This window comes from Tachyglossus aculeatus, chromosome 10 (genome assembly GCF_015852505.1).
Source record: "Tachyglossus aculeatus isolate mTacAcu1 chromosome 10, mTacAcu1.pri, whole genome shotgun sequence".
Classification (NCBI taxonomy): domain Eukaryota; kingdom Metazoa; phylum Chordata; class Mammalia; order Monotremata; family Tachyglossidae; genus Tachyglossus; species Tachyglossus aculeatus.
Window position 1 is genome coordinate 40,020,916 of NC_052075.1, and position 21,662 is coordinate 40,042,577.

At 42.8% G+C, this 21,662-nt stretch overlaps 1 protein-coding gene across 1 annotated transcript; it reads left to right on the forward strand.

Annotated features, from left to right (window-relative positions):
• The first annotated feature begins 433 nt into the window (after positions 1-433).
• ASB15 (ankyrin repeat and SOCS box containing 15) lies at positions 434-18,753 on the forward strand. Its single transcript, XM_038753158.1, has 9 exons — positions 434-546; positions 3,036-3,088; positions 3,179-3,310; positions 4,379-4,537; positions 8,890-9,135; positions 10,451-10,622; positions 12,868-13,438; positions 15,244-15,397; positions 18,576-18,753. Exons 1-9 carry the CDS (start codon positions 434-436, stop codon positions 18,746-18,748), a joined length of 1,773 nt encoding a protein of 590 aa, XP_038609086.1. The 3' UTR covers positions 18,749-18,753.
• The last annotated feature ends 2,909 nt before the right edge of the window (positions 18,754-21,662 follow it).

Here is a 21,662-nt window from a genome sequence, read left to right on the forward strand (position 1 = left end):
TTTTTGTTCCCTAAATTTCTTGTGACATTGATTTGGCTTCAGGCCACCTGTTGGGGCTTCCTTGGGTTTGTTGGGAGGATGAGAGAAGAAGAACGAATACCTTTCTAGCCAATCATCTTGCAGCTTTAATACTGTCTTGTTAACTATAAATGCTACTCTCTGTCACTTGCTCCCTTTATTTACCTCTCACTCCCCACCCCAGCCCCACAACACTTATGTACATAACCGTAATTTATTTATTTATACTTTCTGTTTCCCCCTCTAAACTGTCAGCTTGTTGTGGGCAGGGAATGTGTCTGTTATATTGTTGTGCTGTACTGTCCCAAGCTCTTAGTAAAGTGTCCTGCATATAGTAAGAGCTCAGTAAATACAAGTGATTGATGGTCACATGCTGACACTAGCAAAATGATCTCTCTCCACATGATACGAAGACATGGAGGAAAATGACAGTTCTGAAGAAGACTGCCTAACCTCCTATGGCATTCAGCTTAGTATTCAAGATGCCATTGAAGCCAGCAAGCCAGAAACTGCACTTTATTCTGGAAGGTAATAGCCCAAGTGAGGCAACTGCGAGTGATGATCTGTCAGCTAAAATGGATGAAAAATACCCTCTCCTTCAGAGCAGCACCCTTATGTAGAATGGTTGGAAATATTTTTTCTGTTGTTTAGAAAAGCATCTAGACTTGACTGCCTAAAAGAAACATATACATTGCATTCACAAGATGATTTCATGTTCCTCTTTCTATTTTTTTAATGGCATTTGTTAAGTGCTTACTATGTGCCAGGCAGTGTACTAAACACTGGGATAGATACAAGCTAATCCGTGGGACATATTCCATGCCCCCCACGGGGCTCGCATTCTTAATCCCCACTTTATAGATGAGGTAACTGAGGCCCAGAGAAGTGAAGTGACTTGCTCAAGGTCACACAGCAGATAAGAGGCAGAGCTGGAATTAGAACTCAGGTCTTTCTGACTCCCAGGTCCATGGTTTTTAAGCTAGGCCTTGGTGTTATCCTGCCCTTGAAGCACACAATTGGAAAGTGGCAAATGTATAAACTGTCATCTGTTCATATTATGAATGTGTCAGGGATACAAGGGGATGGAGGGAGCGTTTCACAATTTCCACATGAACAGTCAGTTTGGAAAAGAATTGGAGGTAGAAGTCCACAAGACTCAGGATTCCAGTTCCCTTTTTACCAGTAGCCCATCATAACCTAAACACTAGCTCATCATAGCCTAAACAGTCTGTTTGTGGCTCAATTTCCTAATCTATAAAATGGGTACAATATGACTCATCTGCTCAACCAGATGACTAATAATGAAAGGGTGAAATGCTGTACATCCTTTGTAAATCGAAAACGAAAAGAAGTTACAAAGAAAAATGGATGAGACCTATCAGTCGCTAGAATAGAATGAATAAAAGCAGAGGGGCTGGATATTTTGGGGATATTGTATAAATACATATATATATGTATACATGTATATATATTAGAGAGAGAGAGAGAGAGAGAGAGAGAGAGAGAGAGAGAGAGAGAGAGAGAGAGAGAGAGATGGGGAGGAGAGAGACGAGGAGAACTATCTTTAGTTTTTCGGGATGACTCTACTGAGGTCCAATCTGTTAGAGCAGGTGTGGCTGAAAAGGCATGTGTAACAGCCAACCCATTCCACACTATGCTTGTACATCAGGGAAAACAAACCCTCAAATACTGCTTTCTGAATAAATTCAGTTATTTATTTAAAACAATTCAGATCACTCCATTTGAACATTTGGGGCCATAAGTAATTTTTGAAATATACAAAGCGGCTTGGATCCCTGCCTTCAGTCTAGAATGGTTATTTGTCAGGTTTTATACTGGGTGGTCTGGATTTCAGTCGGTCTATGGCCTTTCCAGGACAGATATGGCGCCGGATGCATTTGTGGCTGGTTTTGTTTTATTGGATCCTGCCACTGATGCCCATGACAAAAAAACAGTGCCAGGTTCATGGAGGCTTGGGAAGTTCCTCCTGGATAATCCCTCTAGGTTCAGGTAGCATCAGAAAGACTTCTACGAAATGGCGCCTACAAAGTCATTCCATTATGTTGCATGCCCAGCGTAATACATGTGATGGAATATGTGTCCATTAGTGTCATATTCACTAGGGCTCCCAGTGGCCACTTTGTCTTGCTCAAGTTTTCTGCATGACAGTGTTTCACCACCCAAACAGGAAGGTGGTAATCCAGGGGGACAGTGGAGAGAGAGACTTGGAGCCGGGGACCCTGGTGAGAGGACTGGTGGAGCCCATGTGGGCCAGTTAACAATAATAATAATAATAATAGCATTTATTAAGTGCTTACTATGTGTAAAACACTGTCCTAAGCACTGGGGAGATTACAAGGTGATCAGGTTGTCTCACAGGGGGCTCACAGTCTTAATCCCCATTTTACAGATGAGGTAAGTGAGGCACAGAGAAGCTAAGTGACTTGCCCAAAGTCACACAGCTGACAATTGGTGGAGCTGGGATTTGAACACATGACCTCTGACTCCAAAGCCCATGCTCTTTCCATGGAGCCACGCTGCTCAGTTAGATCCCTCTGACATCGCTCCCCACCCCTAACCCCAAGTCATCATCATCAATCGTATTTATTGAGCGCTTACTATGTGCAGAGCACTGTACTAAGCGCTTGGGAAGTACAAATTGGCAACATATAGAGACAGTCCTTACCCAACAGTGGGCTCACAGTCTAGAAGAGGGAGACAGAGAACAAAACAAAACATATTAACAAAATAAAAAGAGGAGCACAACTTTGCAGGCCACAGTCCCCAGTCCCCAGGACTCCAGATGCTAGTATCTGTCCCAAAATACACCCACAACCCTCTCCTTTGAGATGGCTATAGAAATTGGTGGATGATTAACAAATCAATCAGTGCCACAGACTCTCATGAGCAACATGTGTGAAAAACCCAGTAAAAACACAGTTTCTCAGAATGCTTGACGGTTGAAATGCCATAAATGAAACTTACAATTTAACTGCTTTATGTTTTCCATTGAATAGGTTTGTACCTACCAGTGACCAAAACAGAAAACTTGTAGAAGCCATAAAACAAGGTATATTCAGATAAACATGTCTGGCTGGAAATAAAAGATTTGCTTTTCTGCGAGCTATTATTTACTACCAAATGTGTATGTCTCACTTAGGACAAATCCTTGAACTACAGGGCTGTACGCAATATAAATATGCTCTGGATGAAGCTGATGACAGAGGATGGTTCCCGTTGCATGAAGCAGCCGTACAGCCCATTCAGCAGATCCTTGAAATAGTTCTGGATGGTGAGTGAGTCGGAGCTCCCATCGCCCACACCAAATCTCCACACAATTTGGCCCACCCCAGGGAGACACAGGGTACAGTAGAAGCGACTAAGTTGACCCCAGCTCAACAGAAAGCAAGAGCAAAGCAAAGCAGAGCAGGATGATGTTGTTCAATGATTATGTCAGCTTTTGTTAAGTGTTTACTATATGCTAAGCACTGGGATAGATACAAAATAATCCAATAAATCATAGTCCCTGCCCTACATAGGGCTCATAGTCCAAGGGGAAGGGGAGAGTAGGTCTTTTATCCCCATTTTACAGATGAGGATGCAGAGGTACAGAGAAGTTAAATGACTTGTCCAAGATCAATCAATCAATCAATCATATTTAATAGTCGCTTACTGTGTGCTGAGCACCGTACTAAGGACACATGGCAGGCAAGTGGCAGAAGCCGGGATTAGAATCCAGGCCTTCCAGCTCCTGGTCTTCTGGTCTTTTCACTAGGTCATGCTGCCTCTCGGAGTTCTAGAAAAGCAGCAAACCCCTCAGAGCTTTTAACGCCACTTATTCAGAAAACCTCAGGCCTCAGGAAACAATTGCAGATTGAGAAAATTATGAAACTAGAGAGCCCTAAATATTATTCAGCCAGATTTATGGGATTTGCACTGATCCTGTAGGTGACAGCTTTTCATCTGAGGGCAGGAGTAGAGGGGTCAGAGATTCTAGGGGACTGCAGATAGGAGGAGGGGGGGACAGTGGACTTCGAGGAGCTAGCAGTCCAGTAAGCCACTGTTTGGGGCTCTTCCAGTTCTGATTGGAAACTCTTGGGTCTTGTCAGAGATCTGAGGCAAGTGAGGCTGGGAGACCAGTTGCCAAAACTGTGGGGGCTCCCCCCTAATCCCACACCCTTCGCCCCCAGCTATCACCCTCACGGAGTTGGCACCTGTGACTGATACTCCCTTGAAGTGTGTGTGCGCGTGTTGCGTGATGGGTAACCTAAATGTGCTGACATGACAGGGAACATTACTGATACTGTGCTTCAAGTGAATATTGTTTTTGTCTTCATCCCCCTGAATGCCGTCCACTCAGCCTCTTACAAATCCCTCTGGGAATTCAAGACCTGCGATGGAGAAACGCCTCTCACTTTGGCAATCAACTCTGGTCTGGTGGGAAACGTAACGACCTTGCTGGAAAAGGGAGTTTGGCCCAACACCAAAAACGGCAAAGGAGAAACCCCTCTTCTGATTGGTAACAGCTTCTCAACCTCCTTTGGGATTGGTCTAACCATTGACATGCCCCCTCCTGTCCCCCAGCTCTCGCCCACCTCAGATCAACCCAGCCCTCTCCTGGATGGAGGCTGACTGTTGAAGCAAGCGATGGAGCCAGGATCATCATCATTATCAGTGGTGTTTACTGCGCACTTACTGTGTGCAGAGCACTGTACTGAGAGTTTGGAAGAGTAATATGAATAATAATAATGATGGTATTTGTTAAGCACTTACTATGTGTCAAGCACTGTTCTAACCACTGGGGGGGATAAAGGTGATCAGGTTGTCCCACGTGGGGTTCACAGTCTTAATCCCCATTTTACAGATGAGGTAACTGAGGCACAGAAAAGTTAAGTGACTTGTCCAAAGTCACACAGCTGACAAGCGCTACAGCTGGGTTAAGAACCCATGAACTCAGACTCCCAAGCCCGTGCTCTTTCCATTGAGCCATGCTGCTTCTCTTGTCCAAAGTCACACAGCTGATAGGTGGCGGAGCCAGGATTAGAACCCACAACCTCTGCTCCAGGTGTTCTCTGCAGCCCTTCTCCTCCTCTTGTTTCAATCAATCAATGGTATTTATTAACCGCTTACTATGTGCAGAGAGCACAGTATTAAGAGCTTGGGAGAGTACAATACAACAGAAGCAGAACTCATTCCCTATACTTCTAGATTTCAAGCGATGCTAAATCACTCGCCACACCAAAACCTCACTTCCACTCATGTGATGATGGTATTTGTTAAGTGCTTACTATGTGCCAGGCACTGTCCTAAGCTCCACCGTAGTTACAAGATATTTATTTTATTTTGTTAATATGTTTTGTTTTGTTGTATGTCTCCCCCTTCTAGACTGTGAGCCCACAGTTGGTTAGGGACCGTCTCTATATGTTGCCAACTTGTACTTCCCAAGCGCTTAGTACAGAGCTCTGCACACAGTAAGCGCTCAATAAATACGATTGATTGATTGATTCCCCTTTCTGCTTTAAGGGCAGAAAGTTCAAGGTTGGGACAATAATATCCAGAAGGCAGAGACTAGCCACTTCCTTACTTTGCCTCAGAGAGAGAGCCACACATTTATGCCCCATCCTCAGCCCCACAAGTACTTATGTACATATCTGTAAATTATTTATTTATGTTAATGTCTGTCTCCCCCTCTAGACTGTAAGCTCCTTACGGCAGTGAATGTGTCTACCAACTCTGTTGTATTGCACTCTCCCAATCACTTAGAACAGTGGTCTGCACCACAATAAGCGCTCAATAAATATGATTGATTGACTGATTGGTTGTTGCCCCACAGATCATGGAGGCCATGAATTCTTCCCTAGGGACTAGATGGCACTAGTGAATGTGTTAAACTTCAATCTGTCGATCAATCAGTACTTACTGTTTGCAGAGCATTATGCTAAACGCTTGGGAGAGTACAATACATTAGAGTTGGGAGTCACTATCCCTGCCCAGAAAGAGCTTACAGTCTACAGGAGCTTCTAAAGTTCCCTCTTCTTGCTCAAAAGAAAAGTATTGCAGTGGGGAATCAGTATATTTCACTTAGTGGCATAATGAAGTCCATTTAAGCAGTAAAGATCTTGCATTAACCCAGGCTGTTTGAAAAATTAATTTGCCTTTGAATATGGCTATTAGTCATCTGAGCTAAATGCCAGGAACTATTTTCAACAGATTTATTTAAAGAAAAACTCCTTAACATATTCTGAAGAAATCAATCTGCTGGAAAAATGAAACTCCAAACCACTAAGTGAAGTAAGTCTTCAATGCTGCAAGGTTATCAAGCCTGATATTTGCTGACATTTCCTAATAAGTCACAACGCTACAAAAATGCCTTCAGTCTGCAAAAAGCAATTTCAGAAATCTAGCTCTGGACTCTTCCCGGGATATTCCTGCCGATGCCGGGATCCTTAGCAAGAGTTGTTTTCCTAGGGGCACAGCTCACATTCCACAACTACTGGTGACTGGATGTTGAGGCTTGCTGCATGAGGTCATTCTCAGAGGAGATATGGGGAGGTAGCATGGCTTAATGCAAAGATCATGGGCCTTGGAGTCAGGAGACCTGGGTTCTAATTCCAGCTCTGCTATTTGCCTGCTGTGTGAGCTCGGAGAAGTCATTTAACTTTTTTATGTCTCAGTTTTCTCATTTGTAAAATGGAGATTCAATACCTGTTCTTCCTTCCCCTTAGACTGTGAGCCTCGTGTGGGACAAGGATTGTGTCCAACCTGATTAACTTGTATCTACCCTAGTGCTTAGAACAGTGCTTGGCATATAGTAAATGCTGAACAAATGCCACTATTATTCATATTATTATTCTCCTTACAGAGAGTGGATGGGTGAAGAAGGCTTTGTTGGGGTACCACCCTCCAGAATTCAGTTAGACTCTCCAGCTGTTTCTAGATCTTAATGGCACTGGTTAAAAATAAGCCCTTTCCTCACCCTGGGAGTGCTGAATGGAGTTGAACCTATTACTTGTTATGAGACCAAGGCCATCTGGTTTTCCTGTTGTGGGTCTGACCCAGGGGGAGTCCCAACATTCTGGTGGCATTTCATCAAGCATCAGGAGGGGACACAGTGTATCAGTTTTGTCACTATCCTTGGATTTTTGAAACGCGGTAGCACCAAAGACCTGGGAAAGGACTAGAGAAATGGAAGATGAAGCTATTTCAGGTGTTGGAGCTCAGGGAGACTTTGTTAGATGAAGGGAAGTATGGAGAAAGGGTGAGAAGACCTGCCACACTCCAATTTGAGCTTGACCTGAACAAATTGAGCCACAACAGCTATTCAAATTCATTCTATTCTTTTGTTTCTGCTGGAGTCCTGTCCATCCGCTACTACAGTTCATCCATCTCCACTGTGGTTCACCGATCTAACTTGGTTCTGTAGCTCCATGGGAAATAGCAACCAAACCTTATTTAGCTACTCATTCTCAGCTCCTGATTAACCCAGTGACAGTCCAGGGTCAGTAAGCACTCAGTAAATGCTATAGATTGATTGATTGATTACAGGGCTAATAAGTAACTCTTGAAACTATACAACTTGACCAAAACTCAGAGGATTTTAGGTACCCTCATAGACTTTGCGTGTAAGTCATTCTGTCTTTCTGCTGAGCAAGCATTCTCCAGAAAAATCTGGCCTTTCATTCATTCATTCATTCAATCGTATTTATTGAGCGCTTACTGTGTGCAGAGCACTGTATTAAGCACTTGGGAGGTACAAGTTGGCAACATATAAAGATGGTCCCTACCCAACAATGGGCTCACAGTCTAGAAAGGGGAGACAGACAACAAAACAAAACATGTGGACAGGTGTCAAGTCGTCGTAAGAAATAGAATTAAAGTTAAATGCACATCATTAACAAAATAAATAGTAAATATGTACAAGTAAAATAGAGTAATAAATCTGTACATATATACAGGCGCTGTGGTGAGGGGAAGGAGGTAGGATGGGGGGGATGGAGAGGAGGAGAGGAAAAAGGGGCCTCAGTTTGGGAAGGCCTTTTGGAGGAGGTGAGCTCTCAGTAGGGCTTTGAAGGGAGGAAGAGAGCTAGATTGGTGGATGTGTGGAGGGAGGGCATTCCAGGCCAGAGGGAGGATGTGGGCTGGGGGTCGATGGCGGGACAGGCGAGAATGGGGTACAGTGAGGAGGTTAGTGGCAGAGGAGCAGAGGATGCGGGCTGGGCTGTAGAAGGAGAGAAGGGAGGTGAGGTAGGAGGGAGCAAGGTGATGAAGAGCCTTGAAGCCGAGAGTGAGGAGTTTTTGCTTGATGCGTAGGTTGACAGGCAGCCACTGGAGATTTTTGAGGAGAGGAGTAACATGCCCAGAGCATTTCTGCACAAAGATGATCTGGGCAGCAGCGTGAAGTATAGACTGAAGTGGGGAGAGACAGGAGGATGGGAGATCAGAGAGGAGGCTGATACAGTAATCCAGTCGGGATAAGATGAGAGATTGAACCAGAAAAGTAGCAGTTTAGATGGAGAGGAAGGGGCGGATCTTGGTGATGTTGCGGAGGTGAGACTGGCAGGTTTTGGTGATGAATTGGATGTGAGGGGTGAAGGAGAGAGCGGAGTCAAGGATGACCTCAAGGTTGACACCAAGGCCTTTTCGAAGAAAAGTGTTTTGTCTTGAAGAGCAGGTAGTGATAGTTTGACCAGCTCTTATCTCTGAGTCAATGTCTCAGATATTTAACTAGAAGAAGAAGGAGGGTGAGAATTGAAAGGGACATTTCTAGTTGGTTGTGGGGAACTTGGATGATCTTTTTCATGGAAACTTTGCAGAATGGTTGCAATAAGATACCCTAATGCAGACTTGTTTTTCTTTTTCAATGTTGTCAAGCTGTCCGAAGGGGTTCTTATGATATGGTGTCCACTCTGATTAAGCATAACAGCAGTCTCCACCAGCCATGTGTCAAGCGATGGTCTGTGATGCATGAAGCGGCCAAGCAAGGCCACAGAGACATAGTTGCTCTGCTTCTGAAAAGTGGGGGTGATGTCCACTTGCGGGATGGATTTGGGGTCACACCCCTGGGAGTTGCTGCAGAGTTTGGTCACAGTGATGTGCTAGAACATCTCATCCATAAAGGTATGTGGTAGGGTCTTACAGTTGGAACAAGTAGAGGGGAACTGGCATAGTCCTTATAAAATGATAACACTCCCTGACTGGGAATGGTCTCGGCTTGTCCGCTGGGAGGCAGAAGAATGGACTCTAGTCAGTCAGTCATATTTATTGAGTGCTTACTGTGTGTAGAGTTCCGTACTAAGTGCTTGGGAGAGTACAATGTAACAATAAACAGTCAAATTCCCTGTCCACAGTGACCTCTTTTATCCTTTTTGGCCCATTGATGCTATAGTTTCATGATTAATGTAATTCAAATGCCCATTATCAATCTCCTGCTCTAGAGGGAATACAATTTCATGAAATTTTTTAAACAGGGGAGTGTTCTCCAAGCTTCTTTGCACTGGGAGTGGTTTAGTGGAAAGTTAGAAGAGTTCAGGTTTTAGCTTTTCACCCTTGACCTCCTGGCTGACTTAATCAAGTCCTTGAGCCTCCCCATCTGTAGAACAGACATTTGAGATAGGGATGTTGTGAGGGTATGATGGGATAAGTGATGAGGAAGCCCTTTGGAAAAATAAAAGCACAGAGAAGCAGCATGGCCTAAGGGAAAGAGCACAGCCCTGGGAATTGGGGAAACTGGGCTCTAACCCCAGCTCTGCCACCTGCCTGCTGTGGGACTTTGGGCAACTGGGTCTCAGTTTCCTCATCTGTAAAATGTGGGTCCATTATCTATGCTTAGACTGTGAACCTGACATGAGACAGGGTCTGTGTCGAAGAGTGTTTGGCACAGATTAAGTGCTTAAAAAAAATAATAAAAATATAAAAACAAAGTATAATTTTTTTTATTCAGTCAATCAGTCAATCAATCAATCAATCAGTTGTATTTATTGAGGGCTCACTATGTGCAGAGCACTGTCCTAAGCTCTTGGGAAAGTCCAATATGCTGGAATTAACAGACATTTTCTCTGCCCATGAGGAGCAGCATGACATAGTGAAAAGCAGCATGTCATAGTGAGAAGCAACATTGCGTAGTGAGAAGCAGCATGGCGTAGTGAATAGAGCACTAGCCTGTGAATCAGAAGGTCATGGGCTTTAAGCCTGGCTCCGCCACTTGCCTTCTGTGTGACCTTGGGCAAGTCACTTAACTTCTCTGCACCTCAGTTACCTCATCTGTAAAATAGGGATTGAAACTGTGAGCCCCATGTGGGACAGGGACTTTATCCAACCCAATTTGTTTGTATCCACCCCAGTGCTTAGTACAGTCCCTGGCACATAGTAAGCACTTAGCAAATACCATAATTATTATGATTAGGAGCTTACATAGCTTTGCATTTTCTTCTAGGTGGTGATGTTTTTGCTTTGGCAGATGATGGAGCATCAGTATTGTTTGAGGCAGCAGGAGGTGGCAATCCAGACTGTATTTCTCTTTTGTTGGAATACGGAGGGAGTGGCAATGTCCCCAACAAGGCTGGCCATCTCCCTATCCATCGAGCCGCCTACGAGGGACATTACCTGTGAGTAAGGCGTGGGGACCCCAAGTCTCAGAATTTTGCAGTTCTCACCAAACCTCTCAAGGATTCTGCTCAAAGAAGGGTTTGTTTCTGTTTTGGGAATGCACTGAGAGCTGAAGGAATTTTATCTGTAAATATGGCTTCATCTCCTCAGTAGTTAACGAAAAGCTACTCAGCACTCATCCTGAGATGGAAGATGGTGTGTGTAATCCAACACGCCTTCCACACACAAAAAGTCAAGTTAGCAAATTGTTTGGCTCGGGCTCCATCAACAGCCACAGTAGCAAAGTTAAATGGATACTGCCATAACTGGAGTTCATTTGGATTCCCTCCTAGTGTTCATAAATTCATCAACACCATCACGTTCTTCATCCACAGGTATTTGGTGAGTGCCGGCAGGGTGTGCAGCCTTGAGCAAGGTGTTAAAATCACATTCGATACCCTTGAAAGAGATCTAGCTCTCGTTATGTCACTCAAACACCTCTAGGCTAAAATGAATCTGTTATATGGCAAGGTCTGTAACTATAAACTACTGGAAACACGGCTGATCCTGCATGGAATTGGCTCCTGCAATCAATCAGTTTAATGGACAATCCATCTTAAAATAATATCCAGCTGAGGTGGATCATGTAATAATTCAATACCATCACTAGATATATATAAAGAGACACATGGAGCAAACATTCCTTTCATGAGATGTGATTTCTCATCCTTTTCAGGTTAAGAATTCAAGGAGAGATCTCCATTATGATGATGATGATGGTATTTATTAAGTGCTTACTATGTGCCAAGCACCGTTATAAGCGCTGGGGTAGATACAAGATAATCAGGTTGTCCCATGTGGGTCTCACAGTCTCAGTCCCCATTTTACAGATGAGGTAACTGAGGCACAGAGAAGTTAAGTAACTTGCCCAAAGTCACACAGCTGATAAGTGGCAGAGCCGGGATTAGGACCCATGAACTCTGACTCCCAAGCTCAGCCTCTTTGCACTAAGCCATGCTGCTGTTAAGTTAATATGACATTGCTCCTTTATTCTCAGATTCTTATGTTTAACAAAGTCTTACATTTTTCAGTAGGGGGAAAGTGAGGCACAGAGAGGGAATAAGTCAGGGAAGGTAGGTTCCCTCATCGGGAAGATGTATAGCCAGGAGGCAACCATCAAATGATGTGTCTCAAGTGTCCTGGTGTCACTGACAGAGACAAGAACGTGGTCTTGGATTGAATAGCCCAATTATTCTCCCTCCTACTTGGATCAAGACCCTAAGGTCAGATAGCATGGGAAGGTGATGGTGGGAATTTTGCATTTTGGTGAGAGGAAGTGACATTGGTTTCCGGTTCTGGTGACATATCTCTGGTGAAGGGCTAGGATGGGGTTTGGGTCTTAGGGTTGAGGGCAGCCATTGGCTGCTGAGCTCTATTTAACCCAGTGCTTAGAAGGCTGCCAAGTACATAGTCAACACTGATCAAATATCATCACTATTATTACTACTATTATGGACCATTGGTTTAGACCCAGGAATGGTATTACCAATGTTCTTACATTCTTGACCAATCAATCAATCAATTTTATTTATGGAATGCTTACTGTATGCAGAGCACTGTATTAAGCTCTTGGGAGATAAAGCACTTGGGAGAGTTCAATATAACAGATTTGGTAGATGTGTTCCCTGCCCACAATGAGTTCACAGTCTAGAGGGGGAGACACACATTAAAAGAAATTATGGATTTGTACCTAAGTGCTGTGGGAATGAGGGTGGGGTGAATAAAGGGTACAAATCCAAGTGCAATGGAGAAGAAGAAGAAGGGACAGGGAGTAGGGGAAATGAGGGCTTAGTTGGCAGAGGCCTCTTGAAGGAGATGTGACTTTAGTAAGACTTTGAAGGTGGAGAGAGTCAGAGTCCGTTGGATATGAAGGGGGAGGGAGCTCGAGGCCAAAGGCAGGATGCCTAATTGCTTAGAGGCAAATATCATCCAGTTGACAAAAGAGGTGGTTTTTCCAGGATGGGAGTCATTAAAGAACAAAGAATCCCAGGCCAAAAATTATCCCAACCTTACTGGATAGAACATTATCCTATATAAGGTTAGAAAGCCTTAATAGAGTGTGAGACAGGGCCCCAATCCCTCAGGTCTAGAATATAGGGAAAGAAGGCAGAAGTTAGAGCGGTCTGTGGGATTTGTTCTGAACTGTAAGAAAGTTAGTTTTTTCCTTCTCCCCACCCCATGGATGTTTATTTGATGATTTCTCAGGGCCTTGAAATATCTCATTCCTGTCACATCCCAAAACGCAATCCAGAAAAGTGGATTGAGTCCAGTTCATTCAGCAGCAGAAGGCCAGAACGTGCAGTGCCTGGAACTGCTTATTGAAAATGGCTTCAATGTCGATTCCCTCCTGGCTGACCACGTTGCGGAGAACTATGATGACGGGAGGAAGACTGCCCTGTTTTTTGCTGTCTCCAACAATGACATCCTCTGCACTGAGACTCTCCTGAAAGCTGGGGCAGATCCAAACCAAGACCCCCTCAACTGCCTCCTAGTGGCTGTGAGAGCCGGACACTATGAAATTGTCCGTCTTCTGCTGTCTCACGGAGCCAATGTCAATTGTTATTTCATGCTCGTGAATGACACCCGCTTCCCAAGTGCCATTCAGTATGCGTTGGCTGATGAGGTGATGCTAAGACTTTTGTTAAATAATGGCTATCAGGTGGAGATGTGCTTTGACTGCATGCATGGGGACATCTTTGGAAATTCGTTTGTCTGGTCTTCAATAGAAGAGGAGATCCTTCCAGGATGGACATCTAGTGTAATAAAAGATAATCCGGTAAGTGAGGTTCCCTCTATTTTTCTCCATTTTATCATCTTCTTCTTTAATCTAGTTTATCCTTTCAGAATTGCTTACAGACAAGTGACTCCAAAATGAAAGTAACTGTGCCTTGGAAGATATCTTAGAAAAGCAGTATCGTCTGGTGGAAAGAGCACGGGCCTGGGAGTTAGGGGACCTGGTTTCTAATCCTGGCTCTGCCATTCGCTGGTTGTGTGACCTTGGGCAAGTCCCTTAACTTCTATATGCCTCAGTTTCCTCATCTGTAAAATGGGGTTCTCCTTCTCATTTAGATTGTGAGCCCCACCAGGGACAGGGACTTTATCTGAATGCATTATAACTATCCCAATGCCAATGCTTAGTGCAGTGCTTGTAACATATACATGAGAAGGAAGGAAGGAAGGAAGGCTATTTCTCGGTCCTTTGACTCTCAAAGACATGAAAATATAAAAAGAAACAAAGAAAAGGAAGTCCCTTTTTATCTATTTTGAACTGAAGCAAGGCAAGAAGAGTGGGAATGTCTAGATTTGTGGAGGTTATTTGAATAAAGATTAGTGAAAGGTGAAAGGAAGTTGGCCATCATCTTCCTTTTTTTTTTTCCAAAAAATAGTGGTGTCCACATGGGTTGTGAATTGCTTTAACTTCAGCGGGAGGAAAATATAGCCTTTCTTCCTGGTCTTCTGCAAAATGATAACGCTATTTATGAATTATCATGCTGAAAGATAAACAATTTGGTGTAAACTTCTTGTCCAAAATGTGATGCAGGAGAAGGGCAGGAATAGAGGATTAAACTGAAGCCTAATTTCTGTTCCCCAGCTCAACATTTCCTCTCAAAATGGATCTCATACCGCCTTCAGACCTCTAAGCACTTATCCTATCCCACCTTAAGTACTGCATCTGCCTCCTCACTGACCTTCCTGTCTCTTGTCCACCAAACCCCAACTCCAATCCATACTTCACTCTGTTGCATGGATCATTATTCTGAAAAAAAATTCAGCCCATGTCTCCCCACTCCTGAGGAACCTCCAGTGGCTGACCATCCACCTGCACATCAAACAGAAAATCCTTACCATCAGCTTTAAAGCACTCAAACAGCTCATCCCATCCTACCTTACCTCACTGATCTCCCACTTCATCCCATTCTGTCCACTTCATTCCTCTAGTGCCAGCTTACTCAATGTGCCCAAATCTCATCTATCTCACCACCAACCCCTTTCCCATAGCCTCCATCTGGCCTGAAATTCCCTCCCCCTCCATATATAACAAACCGCCACTCTCTCCACTCTCAAAGCCTTATTTAAGTCACATCTCCTCCACGAGGTTTCTCTGATTAAACCCTCTTTCCTCTGACCCCCTCTCTCCCATATCATCTATGCACTTGGATCTATATCCTAAATATTCAACCCACCCTCAGCCCCAGCACATGTATACATATATGTAACATTAATATTACTGTGTGTCTTCTTGTCTAGACTTTTAGCTTGTTGTGGGCAGAGAAAGTGTCTACCAATTCTGTTGATTGTATTCTCTCAAGTGTGGTGCTCTGCACACAGTAAGCACTCAATAAATACCATTGGTTGATTGATTGATTATTTCTTTTTAAAACGGAGCTCATACTACCTTCAGAGCTCTGCCTGGGGAAGAGTCATCTAATGATTTGGAGTTTGGAAATGAGAATTCCTGAGGTACCTATTCCCAGTCCAATTGGTCAAAAGACCTTTTGTAACTTCTTGGAAGCCAAATGGCTTGATGTTTTGTACCCAGGGAGTTTTAAATATCTAAAATGTTATTCTTCATTCTTTCAGTTCTGTGAGTTTATTACAGTCCCCTGGATGAAGCATCTTGTGGGACACGTCATTCGAATTTTGATAGATTACACAGATTATGTACCATTGTGTACTAAACTGAAGACAGCGCTGGAGGTTCAGAAAGAATGGCCGGATATCCGACAAATTCTAGGTAACTGTGCTTTGCCTGTGAAACCTGTACTTCATTGCAATTAATCGGGTACCTAAGATTCTTGAGTTAAACATTAACAACATTAACGTCATAATTGACCTTAGCTTTGAATTTTCTTTATTGTGTCTAGTCTGTAAGCTAGACTTTACTCCCTCAAGCGCTTAATGCAGAACACAAAGTAAGTGCTCAAATATGACGGATTGATTCTTGATGTTGTGTTCAGTACAATTGTCAGCTCCACATATTGTTCCATCTTCAAGAAGGTTTGGGTTTTTGCCTTAGCAAATATCATCCAAGGAAGAAAGTGGTGACTTCTGACTCTCCCAGTATTTACTACTCTCTAGAATACATAATAAGAAGCACCACAGCTCTTTTTTTTTGTAGTATTTGTTAAGCACTGACTGGTGCCCGGCACTGTACTAAGCACTGGGGTAGAGAAAAGCTAATCTGGTTGGGCACAGTCAGTGTCCCAAGTGGGGCTCACAGTCTTAACCCCCATTTTACAGATGAGTAGCTGAGACACAGAGAAGTGCCTTGCCCAAGGTCACACAGCAGACAAGTGGTGGACCTGGGATTAGTACCCAGGTCCTTCCGACTCCCAGACCCATCCTAATAACCACTAAGCCACCCTCCTTCTCATTTGATAGCATTTGATGAGATTCCTGCTTGTAGATATCACTAGTTCCCAAAAATTATTTTCCCCAAAATGAATTCTTTGAAACAAGTGAGCTAAGGTTGTTCTTTTTATATCTAATTGTCTGTCAGTTTGTTATTTATGCACACCACTTTCTGTGGAAGTTTGTAAATGATATAATCTGTGGTGAGGGGTTTTTTTTGGTCTGTAATGAAAATTCGTCCATTTTAGGTGCAATTTGAGTTACACCAAAGCAAAAGGGAAGTGAGAGAAAGTCATCTGTGAAAAAATAACTTGATTTGAAAAAAGCAAGTCTTTAGTATGAAGGGGAATTGCCCACCAACTAATTTGGGGCGATCCTGACAAGCAGATGGTAGGCCATCCAAATATTTCTTGAACTTCAGCGTGTAAACACCAATTACCAGATAATGAGTATGGTCCTGGGAGTCAATAAGTAAATGTCATATCAAACAATTGACCCTATCTATCACTTAAAAAGGCTAAAAGTGGGGACAAGGCTAAGTCCTTCCTAATAGTGTAAAAACACTAATAAAAATGGAGCCAGGCAGGGTAGATTTTAGGTGGTGACTTGAACTAATAAACCAGTGGATGGCCTGCTCCTCCTGCAGATTGCCCCAATCCAGGGGAAGGATTAGGGAGCAGAACTCCTTTGTTGTTTGTCTAAGCACTTAGAACAGTGCTCTGCACATAGTTAGTACTCAATAAATACCATTGATTGATTTACTGCAATTGTTCCATTCCTTAATTCACTTCTTCCGGACCTAGAGAGCCATGTACTATCGGTTTCTGCAACTAATTGCCCTTGCACCTCCTCTGCCACTCATTCTGGGATGGGCAACGAAATCAAAGATCCACACGAACAGAAATGCAGACAAAACAAAAACAAAGACATTTGATTGAAATCCCCTCCATTAGATGATTAGACCTCAAGGGCAGGTACTGCACCTTCTATTTTTAATATATGTTCCCAAGCATTTAGTGCAATGCTTCACACTCAGTAGGCCATCAATAAATAGTGATGGATGCTTAGGAAGAAACAGTGTTTCAGACAGAGATGCCAATGGAAAGACAAAGCAGAAATCCAGAGAAACGGTCTACACTTTAGAAGCGGTGTGGGTCAGTGGAAAGAGCACGAGCTTGGGAGTCAGAGGTCATGGGTTCTAATCTCAGCTCCCCCACATGCCTGCTGTGTGACCTTGGGTAAGTCACTTAACTTCTCTGATCCTCAGTTACCTCATCTGTAAAATGGGGATGAAGACTGAGAGCCCCACGTGGGACAACCTGATCACCTTGTATGCTCCCCAGCGCTTAGAACAATGCTTCACACATAGTAAACACTTAACAAATGCCATTATTCATTAATAATAATGATAATAATAATAATGGCATTTGTTAAGTGCTTACTATGTGCTTACAGTGTTCAGTGTACAGTGTTCTAAGCACACCCCACCCCCAGTCCTACTTAAGTACTTATCCATCCGTAATTTATTTTAATGCCTGTACCTCTTAGTCTGTAAGCTCCCTGTGGGAAGGGATCAGGCCTATCTACTCTATTGTATTGTACTCCCCTAAGTGTTTAGTACAGTGCTTTGCACACAATAAGTGCTCAATAAATACCATTGATTGGTTGTTTGAGACTCAAGGTAGTGAAAACGCAAAGAGAGAGACAGTAAGAGAAAGAGTCAAAGGCAACAATGAAGGCAAAGACAAAACCACAGAAACCAAAAGAGAAAAGGGACATTAATCAATCAGTAGTATTTATTAAGGGCTTACTGTGAGCAGGGCAGAGGACATAAACACAGATGGAAGAATCGCAGAGAAACAGAGGCAGAAGCAGAGAAGATGGTGAGACAGACGTATCACCAATTCTTAGGCTGGGGAGTGAGCTAGTTGTTCTTAAAATAGGAAGCACTAAACTGGTCTGTGAACTCTCACTGCACAATAAATCAGGTGTAGCTGCCATCATTGTATATAATTTGACTGTGTTTGAATCAGGTGAAGCATGTTCTTTGTTACTGACAATCACCATTTCTTCACTTCAATAAAGCAAGGCATGTTTATTAGGGTGTATTTATTAGGGATTAAAATAAAAACAAGCAACATGGCTGAGCAGAAAGAACACAGGTCTGGGAATCAGAGGAGCTGTGTTCTAATCCTAGTTGCTGTGTGATCTTGGGCAAGTCACTTAACTTCTCTGTGCCTCAGTTACCTCGTCTATAAAATGGAGATTGACTCAGAGCCCTATGTGGGGCAGAGACAAGGATTAGGTAGGACAGGGAGCGTGAACAGCCTGACTATCTTGTGTCTTCACCAGTGTTTAGTACAGTGTCTGGCACATAGTAAGCACTTGCAATTACTCTAAAAAAATTGCATTATATTGAAAGTAGTCCAGATAATGCTTATCAAAGAGGTAAAAGTCACTGCAATGCAGGTAATTCAGAGATTATAAATCTGCTTCATATTCATTCGCCAAATAACAATTTAAATTTTTCTTCATTTGGGGGGGGTTTCTATTGTTTTTAGAGAACCCCTGTTCGTTAAAGCATTTGTGTCGGCTGAAAATACGGAGACTTGTGGGAGTAAAGAGGCTGTGGAGACCAGAATCAATTGAGATGCTTCCTGTACCACCCCTCATCAAAGGCTATATCTTATTTAAGGAATATGATCTATATGGGCAAGGGCTGAAGCTGTCATAATTTGAAAAGAGTGATGTGTTTTTTTCCTTAACTATGCCTCTTTTCCTCTGTGTACTTCTTTGGAATTGTTAAATGAGCCTTGAGAGTGTAATATTCAGGTCTTTAGGTGGATTGGGGAAAAAAAATCTTTTGCTAATTCTGTAAATGGCTTTTGTTAAGGGAATATTGTTTTCAACTCTATTATATCTTAAAATGGTATTTCATGTTGGCTGTCTACCAACTCTAATATTGTACTCTCCCAAACAGTGCAGTGCTCTATACACAGTAAGTGCTCAATAAATACCATTGATTGATTTAAAGGCAGTGGGACTTGAATTGGTCATAGGGTACAAATCAGTTCCTGCCACATGACTTATTGTAAGCATGGTTCTAAAGAAGCAAACATCAGCAAAAATGTGGGCCTAAATACATTTTGGTATCCTTGCCCTTTTCAGCTTCGGTCTTTCGTTCTTTCTAAGATGGATGAGCTGAGAAAAATATTATCTGTGCTTACTGTGTTACTTATCTGTGTTAACTTGATATGCTGCAGACGATTATAAAAAGGGATTCCTGCTACCAATGGAAGTGGGAAAAAAATTACGTGATTGCCTGTGTCATTTAAGCAGTCAGTGGTTTCCTAAAGAAACATGTCCTTTCTTCCACCCGACTAGCTTTCACTAATGGTTTTCTGGTTTTATAAGGAGGCAGGGTCAGAAGGGGGGAGACATGTTACTATGTAATTATGTTTCTGTTTCTCTGAGAATCTGATACATTATCTGGGAGAACTGAACAGCTGCATCACGTTGAGGAACTGAACAAGAAGCCAAACATATATCCACGGCTCTCATTTCACTTGCTGCAGAACAAATGTGTGGTCGGTTCAACCATCTTCACGGGGTCTGGGGAGACTAAGTGGATTGTGAATCCTCACTGGCTTGTGTTTTTCAGCAGGCTGTCGTGAAGTGTAACTTACACATTCTTTAATTAAGGATGGTGTCCATTTCCACCGTTAAAAATAATTTCAATTAGCCTGTCAGAGCAATGTGCCTCCTAAAAGCATCCAGAGACATGGAAGCATTTTCAGGACTAGGGAAGAAATTTGCAGGCCAAAGAACTAATTAAGGGGTTACGAAAATTATGCCAATCATTGTGTAAATATTTCACAGTAACTATTAGAGAGCATATATTCCCTTTGATGTAGTTATTGAGTTCCCGATTGCAGTAGCAGAAGCTATGAGTAGGCAGTGTAAAGACAAGAGACTTCAAGGAAGACAGTTCCAAGGTTCGTGTGGGTGGCTATTTTTAATTGTTAAATCCAATTAGAAATTGAAATATGTCCTGACTCTTCCAAACTTAAAGGGTGTCATGGTGTAGCTGGAATAACTTAACAAGCCTACTCAAATCTGCTCCTCTTTGTCAGCTTCTTCCCCAGAAACTCCTGACTCATAACTTGGTCTTGGATCCAGATATCATATTCCAAATTCAGATTTCCCAGTAGACACTTGCTTAGGGCAACAAGAATTCCTCTATCCAGTAATAATGTTTCCCTGGGCTAAGCATCACCATTACAGTATTAGAGTGATAGTCCTCTCAGTGGAGGGTACTATGGATTCATCAATCTACTGTCCTTCCCACTGGCATTTGTTTGAGATGAATGCCACTTACAGAGAACAAACAATCCATTCAGTTTCTTGGTTTCCCCAGCATTATGTGTCCGCTAGTAGTTCTGTTGTACTCTCCCAAGCACTTAGTAAAGTACTCTGCAGTACATGCAGTAAGCACTCAGTAAATATCACTGATAGATTAACTGTTTCTTTCGCTATCCATAACAGTCACTCTTGTCTTGAGCCTAGAGATCCCAGGGAAACTCTGGGTCTTTGGATTGAGAGAATTGGACCCAGTTTGAGAAAACAAAGTTTCCATATAGGACATATGAAGGAAACCTAAATCTCATAAATACCACCCCTTTCTGGGATGTAGGAATGGGTAAACTAAGACAGTTTTTTTTAATTATATTTGTTAAGCACATACTATGTGCCAGGCAGTGTACTAACAGCTGGGGAAGATACAAGATAATCAGGTTGGGCATAGTCCATATCCCACATGGGGTTTATAATCTTAATCCCCATTTTACAGATGAGATAACTGAGGCACAGAGAAGTTAAGTGACTTGCCTGAGGTCCCGTAGCAGACAAATGGTGATGCCAGAATTAGAACCCAGGTCCTCTGACTCCCTGACTCATGCTCTTTCCACTAAACAACACTGCTTCCCAATCTACATATCTTTCAACTCTGTTTCTTCTCCTTGGACTTTATTTTAGTTTCCATGTTCCTCACTAGATTGAAGGCTCCTTGAGGACAGGGATCTTGTCTACTATCTCTATGGTACTCTCCCAAATACTTAGTACAGTGTTCTGCCCAGAGAAAGTGCTCAGTAAATACTACTGATTGATTAAGACCCAATCTCTTCTCCCAGAGAGTTTACAATCTAATAGGGAAGACAGTTCACACACAGTTAAAGTCCTCAAAGAAAACTCTGCATTAGTGATCTAGTGGATAGAGCATGGGCCTTGGAGTCAAAAGATCTGGGTTCTAATTCTGCTCCATCACTTGTCTGCTGTGTGACCTTAGCCAAGTCACTTTACTTCCCTGTGCCTCAGTTCCCTCTTCTGTGAAATGAGGATTAAAGCTGTGAGTCCCATGTGCAATTATCTTGTATGTTCCCCTGTGCTTAGTATGGTGCCTGGCACATAGTAAGCACTCAACAATATCCTAAAACAAATTCAAAATAAACAAACACTGATGATCCTTCCAGTTTATGGTGATAAAATGTGAAACTGTTGCCTGTTAGTGTAGACAAGCCCAGAGTCAGAGTGCTTAACTCTCATCCATTCAATCACCCAAACACTAAAGCAACAGTTAGGAAGATCCAATG

Bases quoted from the DNA above. Each gene is read 5' to 3' on its own strand.
- ASB15 (XM_038753158.1), top strand. From the start codon at position 434: ATGGAGGAAAATGACAGTTCTGAAGAAGACTGCCTAACCTCCTATGGC. The intron at 4,538-8,889 runs GTAACAGCTTCT...AATGTTGTCAAG, and splicing joins AGAAACCCCTCTTCTGATTG to CTGTCCGAAGGGGTTCTTAT. The intron at 9,136-10,450 runs GTATGTGGTAGG...ATTTTCTTCTAG, and splicing joins AGAACATCTCATCCATAAAG to GTGGTGATGTTTTTGCTTTG.